Source organism: Triturus cristatus, chromosome 9 (assembly GCF_964204655.1).
Source record: "Triturus cristatus chromosome 9, aTriCri1.1, whole genome shotgun sequence".
NCBI lineage: Eukaryota > Metazoa > Chordata > Amphibia > Caudata > Salamandridae > Triturus > Triturus cristatus.
The window spans coordinates 1,232,755,300-1,232,764,396 of NC_140592.1; the positions used below are offsets into that span (position 1 = coordinate 1,232,755,300).

At 52.0% G+C, this 9,097-nt stretch overlaps 1 protein-coding gene across 1 annotated transcript in view; it reads right to left on the reverse strand.

The window, feature by feature from the left end:
• Positions 1-1,607, reverse strand: part of TSLIG3B (tRNA splicing ligase complex subunit 3B) — a 35,768-nt gene extending 34,161 nt beyond the window's left edge. Inside the window, exon 1 of the mRNA XM_085627325.1 lies at positions 1,321-1,607. Within this exon, the coding sequence (XP_085483451.1) occupies positions 1,321-1,358 (38 nt within the window). The 5' untranslated portion in view covers positions 1,359-1,607. The remainder of the gene's footprint in view (positions 1-1,320) is intronic.
• Positions 1,608-9,097: the final 7,490 nt, after the last annotated feature.

Here is a 9,097-nt window from a genome sequence, read left to right on the forward strand (position 1 = left end):
AAAGCAAAAAAGAGCATTTTTCAAGGTAATCGCAAATTACCACCAACTTGAAGTTGGTGGTAATTTGCGAATCCTTACAGCAATATCGCAATTTGCGATGGCTACTTGAATAGCATTTAGGGAATCACAAATTGCGATCCTCTAAATGCGTGCGCAAAATACTTAATCGCAAATTTTGCGATTCCTTATTTTGCGAGTGGGTTTTTACTTCTGCGTTTTTGCGATCGCAAACGTGGAAATTCTGTGAATTTCAGAGTTTGCAAATTACCTTGATACATCTGGCCTTAGGTCCTCAACTGCTGGAAAAGAGTGATGCGGAATCCTCTCAGAATCCTACTGACTTCTAAGTACTGCCCAAGATTAATGGCCTCCCACCATATTTAGATTGAGTGGCATGTAGGTTACAGACAGTTCTCTGGAGCTGGTGCTGAAGTGATTGGGAGGAAAGTATATATGGATGAGCGAGGGAATATGCAACTTCTGACACCAATCATACTTAAGTGATAGATATTCCAGATCAGCATCCTGAAACCATGCATGCCATTACTCAAACCTGCTAATTAAGTTGATTATTTGGTTTTCTAAGTATTGAGAGGTAGCTGTTACCTAGTAGGCAGTGGTTTTTTTTTTGAGCAGCACAGTCTAAGTAACTTTTCTCTAGACAGGCACTAACCTCTGTGCATTTCCAACCTCAGTGCTGCACCTGTTCAATATGTGGAGGGCAGCCAGCAAGACACGTCGCATGTAACTCTGTTTGCCTCTGAATCTCCAGATATCTTTTGTACCTCTTTGGCTTTAATGCAAACCCACAACTCAATCAACTTACCTGCAACAATATTCCTTCACAATAGGACACCGCTTTCAATGCTCGGATGCTCATGGTGCACCATTCCGCTCTGCACCACATACAGCCTCTGCCGCCAACGTACAGTGGAGTGGTTTTATCAGAGAACTGCAAACACCCGACGTCATTACAGCAGAAAGCGCCACAGATATATTTATGTTATGCTTGGGCTGGTACATGGTCTCTTATTGGCATTTTGCTGATGCTAACTTTGAATTATTTCTTCAGTCTAGAGCATTGTAATCTGAAATGCTGATGGCAGGTTTACACTCGCCCTGCAGTGCACTCCCGTATCTTGAGGTTTCAATGCACACCTGAAGATGCATCGCAAGCAGGCACGCACGCAGCACCTCAGCTTTATAACCCCACTCCCTTTGTGATAATAACGCACATGCTCTCGCCCCTCCAGACCACCACACCCCCTCCACCTTGCACCACAGGGGAATGCATCGCCCCTCTTTCTATCGCAGACGTACCCCAGCGCCTCCAGGGTGTCCAGCAGGTCGGCCTCCATGCTCAGCCCGGCCCCGCTCTCTCACACGGTCCGTGCAGGATCACAGCATGGGCAGCTGCGGCCCCTCCGGGAACACAAGCTCGCTCGAGAGTTCCGCCCGCGATCGAGGCCTTCGGCACCGCCTACACCCTCCAGAAAGCGGCCGGTCACCCCCGCGGACTCATGCACGGGGCCCGTCGGGACCCGAGCCTTCAACAATACAGAGGGAAACCAAAGAGCTGCCGACCGGAAGTACAACCTTCAACAGCCGCTCCCGACCTGGAAGAGTTACTTCAAACTGTACAGGGCGCCCTCACATGAATAAAAAAAAAAAACTAGACTGCTAACTTTGTTAGGGAGGGCAGAAAAAACAAGCACTGGCCAAGCCACCAGGCGAGACCTAATGGTGTTGTCAATGTTTTTTTAGCCATAATGTACAGCAGCTGGTCTGCTGTGCTATATGGCAAAAAGTAATTTTAAAAAGTGCTAAGAAGGTCAGCGGTGGCCGCTTGATAGTTCTTTTTTAGGTCGAGCCTGGGCAGCGCACGCGCTACCCTGCGAGGCATCTTTGTAATTGGCTCCAGTCACTGTTTTTAGGTCTCACCTGACCCAGCGCTTGCGCTGGTCTGGCGAGACTTTAAGTAAGGGCTTCAAAAAATGCTACCGCCGGCCACAGCTTGCAGTGCATGTGCGCGGGCGCGCGCTTGAGCAGAAGCGCCATATGGCGTGATTACTGCTGCGCGCACACCACTCGCGCACATGCACTGCAAGCTGTGGTCGGCGGTAGCATTTTTCCCCCCCGCGATCACTTTCACTTTGGCCCCGTGGTTAACTTCCTTGTTTTGGCACAGTACTAGAAGTTTCACTATCTTGCCTAATCTAAACAGCTTTGTGCTCAATGCAATCTCTACTATTGTACTATATTACCGCGCAATAATACTAGAAGTTTCAGTATCTTAGAATAGTTGCTTATCTTTTGCACACCAATGTCATACCTAGTTCACTCGCGCCTTTAATTACTGTCAATGTACTAGAAATCGCACTTCTGTCCAGAGCCTGTTCTTGCCCTTTGCACTCTGAACCATTGATACACAACCCTGCTCCACCCTTATATTTGGATCGACCTACCCACTCACTCACTTGTTGAACCTGCTACTTGAGGAACACTTGTCCTTCCCGTTTAAATCACATCCTCTAGGTCAAATCTATGTTCATTTATATACCTAGTAGGCTGTCTACATTTATTCAATTATTTGCTTTTAATGCCTAACTCGTGGTAATGCACACGATCCTTAAAACTACCCATATTCCAGGTTCTAGGAGTTCAATCAATCAATCAATCAATCACGAAATTTATAGAGCGCACTGCTCACCCGCGAGGGTCTCAAGGCGCTGGGAGGGGGGGCGCTGCTGCTCGAAGAGCCAGGTCTTGAGGTGCTTCCTGAAGGAGAGATGGTCCTGGGTCAGTCGTAGGTGGGTGGGGAGGGTGTTCCACGTCTTGGCCGCTAGGTAGGTGAAGGATCTTCCTCCGGTGGTGGTTCTGCGGATACGTGGAACGGCAGCAAGGGCGTGGCTGGTGGAGCAGAGCTGGCGCGTAGGTGTGTAGAACGTGAGGCGGTTGTTGAAGTATTCGGGACCCATGTTGTGGAGAGCTTTGTGTGCGTGGGTGAGGAGTCTGAACGTGATCCTCTTGCTGACGGGGAGCCAGTGCAGGTCTCTCAGGTGGGCGGAGATGTGGCTGTGTCGGGGGATGTCCAGGACGAGTCGTGCAGATGCGTTCTGTATGCGCGGAGTCTTTTCTGAAGTTTGGCAGTGGTCCCTGCGTAGAGAGCATTTCCGTAGTCCAGTCTGCTGGTGACGAGGGCCTGGGTGACCGTCTTCCTGGTTCCAGTGGGGATCCAGCGGAAGATCTTTCGGAGCATGCGGAGGGTGTTGAAGCAGGAAGAGGTGACGGGGTTGACTTGCCTGGTCATCGTGAGGGAGGAGTCGAGGATGAAACCCAGGTTGCGTGCATGGTCCGTGGGCTGGGGGGTGCCCAGAGCCGGGGGCCACCAGGAGTCATCCCAGGCGGAGATGGATTGGCCGAGGATGAGGACTTCCGTCTTGTCTGAGTTCAGTTTCAGCCAGCTGAGCTTCATCCATTCTGCGACGTCTTTCATACCTCCCTGGAAGCAGGCCTTGGCGGTGGCAGGGTCGTTGGTGAGGGAGAGGGTCAGTTAGGTATCGTCGGCGTAGGAGATGATGTTGAGGTTGTGCTTGCGTGCGATGGCTGCGAGGGGGCTCATGTAGACATTGAAGAGGGTGGAGCTGAGCGAGGAGCCTTGGGGTACGCCGCAGATGATCTTGGTGGCTGCTGCGCGGAAGGGCGGGAGACGGACTCTTTGGGTTCTGTCGGAGAGGAAGGAGGTGATCCATTCCAGGGCCTTTCCTTGGATTCCGGCGTGGTGGAGGCGGGTCGTCGGGGTGCGGTGGCAGACCGTGTCAAAAGCAGCCGATAGGTCGAGGAGGATGAGGGCGGCAGTTTCCCCGTTGTCCAGCAGGGTCCTGATGTCGTCGGTGGCTGCGATGAGGGCGGTCTCGGTGCTGTGGTTCGCTCGGAATCCGGACTGCGATGGGTCGAGGGAGCCGTTCGTCTCGAGGAAGGTGGTCAGCTGCTTGTTGACGGTTTTCTCGATGACTTTTGCGGGGAAGGGGAGGAGCGAGATGGGGCGGAAGTTCTTGAGGTCTGTGGGGTCTGCGGTGGGTTTCTTCAGGAGGGCGTTGATCTCCGCGTGCTTCCAGCTCTCCGGGAAGGTGGCGGATGCAAAGGAGTTGTTAATGATGTCTCGGAGTTGGGGTGCGATGATGGAGTCCGCTTTGTTGAAGATGTGGTGTGGGCAGGGGTCAGCTGGGGAGCCTGAGTGGATGGTGTTCATCGTCTGGGTGGTGTCTTCCGTGCTGACGGGGGTCCAGGTGCGAAGGGTGGTGGTGGGGGGCGCTGGTTCGGTGGTAGGGTCTGTGGTCTGAGCGCCGAAGCTGTCGTGTATAGCGGTGATCTTGCGGTGGAAGAACGTGGCGAGGGAGGTGCAGAGGTCTTGTGATGGCGTGATGTCGTTGTTGCTGGCGTTGGGGTTGGAGAGCTCTTTCACGATGCTGAAGAGTTCCTTGCTGTTGTGGGCGTTGTTGTCCAGCCGTTCTTTGAAGGATGACCTTTTGGTGGTGCGGATCAGCTGGTGGTGTTCGCAGATGGCGTTCTTGAGGGATGTCATATTTTCCGCTGATTGGTCGTGGCGCCAGGCTTTCTCGAGGGCACGGCAGGATTTCTTGGAGTCTTTGAGATCGTTGGTGAACCAAGAGGCTTTTTTGCTGTCAGGGTTGCTTGGGGGGTTCTTCAGTGGTGCAAGGGCATCGGCGCAGTCCGTGATCCACTGTGTGAGGTTGCAGGCTGCTTCGTTGGGGTCCGTAGTGTTGGTGGGTGGGTTTTGGCTCAGGGAGGTGGTGAGCTGGTCGGTGGTGATCTTGCTCCAGCATCTTCGGGGGGCTTGTTGCGGGCGGTGGTGGGTCGTTGTTTTCCTGAAGTTGAAATGGAAGCAGCTGTGATCGGTCCAGTGAAGTTCGGTGGCGTGGTTGAAGGAGACGTGGTTGCTGGAGGAGAAGACGGGGTCGAGCGTGTGGCCGGGTCGGTGGGTGGGGGTTTTGACCAGTTGCTTGAGTCCGAGGTTGGCGAGGTTGTCTAGCAGGGAGGTGGTGTTGTTGTCCTTGTTGTTCTCCAGGTGGAAGTTAAGGTCCCCTAGGAGGATGTAGTCGGAGGAGGCGAGAGCGAGCGGGCTGATGAAGTCTGCGATGGCTTCGCTGAAGTGGGTGCGTGGTCCCGGGGGTCTGTAGATGAGGGTACCTCTGAGGATGGTCTTGGGGTCGGTGTGTATCTTGAAGTGAAGGTGCTCGGCGGTGGTGATGGCGTTGTTGTTGTCGGTCGTGATGCAGATGGTGTTTCTGTGGACAATGGCGATGCCCCCTCCGGCTTGGTTGACGCGGTCCCTCCGGATGATCTTGTAGCCGTCCGGGATGGCTATGGCAATGTCGGGGCTGAGGAGGCATTCATCCAGGTTTCCGTGAGGAAGGCGACGTCCAGCGCTGTGGAGTCAAGGAGGTCCCAGAGTTCGGCGGCGTGTTTGTGGACGGAGCGGGTGTTGAGCAGGATGCATTCGAGGTGGTTGTGGTTGTCGCCGGTACTGGCGGGCGCGGTGCCGGACCGAGGGCAGGTGAACTTGCAGGCGCGGCAGGTGAATGCTCCGTGGGTGCGTTTCGGGGTGGCTCAGTGGCAGGCTGGCTGTTGGCCGGTGTTGAGTGTGTGGAGGGTGGTGGTGTCGTATCTCCGTCGGGTGGGCTGGCTCCGGCGGGGTCCAGGGGTTCTGGCGCTGGGCGCGGTCCAGGCGTAGACGGGCTTGCCTTTAGCGCACCTTCGGCGCGCAATCGGCGCACCCGCGCGGTCCCCGCCATATATGGCGAAGTGGGAGGGAGGAGCAGCTGGGAGGCGGGAGCGGGGCGGCGAATGGGGAGCGGGATCGGGAAGAGCAGGAAAAGGGGGCGGGCCGCAGGGGAGCAGCGGCGGGGAGCAGGGGGAGACAAGAGCGGGAAAAACAGTCACGGGGGTAGCGGCGAGGGGGCGAGCCTCGAGGACAGAGGCACAACACAATGCAGCAACAAAGCAAAACAGAGTGGCCCAAGCAGAGAGGGCACGGAGGCAGGGAGAGTCACAGGGTAGAAGGGCAGCAGGAGAGGCGGCGAGAGATGCGGCAGCAGCGGTGACCAGGGCACACGGGGGCCGTGCGGTGAGTGGAGCGACCGGCCCTGCGAACAGGGTCAAGGGTCACAGTTTCCTCTGTCAGTCGCTTGTCGTTGTCTTTTAACCTCTGAGGTTTATTTCGACCAAATGTTGCCTTGTGCAATTGTTGCTTTACTCTATCTTCATACATACTTCAGTGTTTTTTTGCTTGTACACTCCTTGTGACCCAGTCCTTTATACCACGCACAAGTCATACTTGTATAATCAATAGTGCTTCACACAAATCGCCGTTTTCTTTCTACGTACGTATTTATTTCTTGATGTCTGTATGTGTGCTCTAGGTTTGGCACTTCAGGCTAAATTTTAGGTTCTACTCTGCTTATATATAATTCAAACTGCTAAAAGGTATCTGCTATGTCATGTTTACTAGTAAAGGCACAAGTGCCTAATTGTTATTCATTTGCTTTGCAATCCTCTGTAATTCTAAGATTTTGCACACTCACCAATCTTATGCACCACTGCCCATCCTAGATACCACTGTACTGAAATCCTGTTTCTCAAACACAGTATTGTAAATAATATCTCCAGTGAACACAGGGTTGACTTCTGCTTGGTGTTTTCCGACTAACCATAGGCAGGCACAGTGCTCTGAAACCCTGTTGAGTGAAGGTTGAGCTTTATAAAACAAAAGGCGACCTTGTAGAGTCGATATAGCCGTAGGTCAATATTGTGTGGGCCGTATATAATCGAGGCACCCTGTAAAATGATCACCACCTGAGATTTAAAGCTGTTGTGTTTAAAGGACCATATACACGGAGGTCATTCACCAAAATGACAGGGGTGGCAGAAGTGGCATCATGCAGCTGATGGCGTCACATGGTTTGCCACATCAGCAGCTTCCTATACGTTGCAGAGAGAGAACGTGAAAGACAATGTAGTAAAACTGCAGAAAGCAGCTCTCATGTCCCTTCTCACTTTCTATTCCTGCCACTGACCCCTGAGACCAGTGATAGCAAAGATGCTGCCACGGGTTCTAAAGACGTGCTACCCTCAGCCACCCTCCTATTGACATTCATAAGGTTACCTTACGCACACGAAGGTACCTCTATGAGTGTAGATATCACCACCTCTACAAGCAGGGCAGAACTGCCTCCTGAAGATGCAATGATGAAAGTCAGCACACCCATGTACTGGATCCAGTGTTATGAACTCTGCCGGGTTGCAGTGGTGCTGGAAGCCGGTGTTCCTTGAGCACACTTTGCAAGTAAAAACTTAGCTCTCCAGGAAATAACGCAGAAAACATTTGGATCCTACTGAGAATTCGCTTTTGAGCTGTCTTCAAGTTCACAAGCTCACTGGGCCCCCATCCAAAATGTCTGGCATTAAGTTGGTGTGGCGGCTTTCGATGCAGCAGCACCCAGTTTCCAGTAACTCAACAATCTAAGTAACATTGGCAAGGGTAGAGAGACCCTGGACCTGTTCGCTTGGAGAGCCAGCAGTGCTTTTGCTCTTTAATGCAGTGCACACACATATATTTTAGCTGTGCAAAATAAATATTATCTTTTGCGTACAATTCTGAATTTATCATTGCTGTCTCCCAGTTGCCCAAACGAAAGAATCACACAAAACACTGCACCAATGTTCAGCTTTCTAACCTCGTGGAACTCTGTACCCAAGGGTAAAATATTGGAAATAGTTACACAATTATAGTAAACACAGTCTAAAGTTAGCGCCACTGAGGCACCAGAAGATGCCATGGTAGGGTATAGAATCATTTTTACTCTCTTATAACGTTCATGAATGGCAATGATTCTGGCAATGCACAGGAATACACAGGTAGACAGTTTTTTCCCTAAAGTTTTTTTATGATATATAATACTCAGTGGCTGAGCAGTGAGGCGGACACACATTCACTGCCACCCATTCACTTACAAGTGCACACAAACTCACAGTCATCCATCCCCACGCAATCACTCAAACACATCCATTCTCAAGTGCACAAACATACACCCACCACTCACAAGCAAAAATACGTGCACATACCCATTCACAGCATGCACTCACGCACAGATAGGCATACATTTATACATAAACACATACATGCAAAATTCAACAAGCACTGGCATAGACAATAGATCTCGCCTTTGGGACCTTATAAGTGTTTAGCCATGTAACAGTTGATGTTGTTGCACCAAGGATATTGTGCTGCATAACTAAAGATTTATAAGGTCCCAAAAGCGAGACCTATTGGCTATGCCAATGCTTGTTTGTAGAGGGTGGCTTTTCAATGGTCAATGGGTTTATTAGTCCCTCCTTAGTACCTCCCTCTCTTCTGTTGTAACTTCCCATGAGGACACCGCCTGTTACATGTGTAGTTGCTCCATACGTTTTATTTACAGTCTGTGAGCACTAATTTCTTAAATCACTTTCTCCTATAGCGTGGTGACATGCTGGCCTGCAACATGGCACCCAGGTGTGTCCACTTCAGTCCTGCCAAGTACCACGCATCAGGCGTTAGACTAACGCATTTCAGTGCGGTGATCCGCTTCACCGCACTGAAATGCAAAGTCACGCATCATGCATAGCGCATCAGGTGTAAAGAAAAGCTGTTTATAGCGCTGCCTGAATAAAAGTGTTTAGCCTCAGCTGGCAGCGCGCACTCTGGGATGCGCATGCTGCTCCGCAGGCTTGGGGCTCGCTCTGTTGACAGGCTGCTGCAGAGCTTAATGCAATAATTTAGCATCATGAGGCGCATGGGGACCGACTGGACGTCACATCCTGCGGCCGGAATCAACTTCAGTGAGGAAAACGTTGCTGCAAATCCTAATGGCGGGGGCCGGCAGCGCTGCCAGCTCGCTCCGGCGGCCGCCGCTTCCTTTGTCATTGTGTGGCTCAGCTGTCTCAGTGTGAGGAGCCCAGCCGGTGCTGTAAATAAATTTGACCCTCGGCTGCCGCGGTGAATTAAATCTCTAAGAGAGGAGCTCTGGCTGGGACA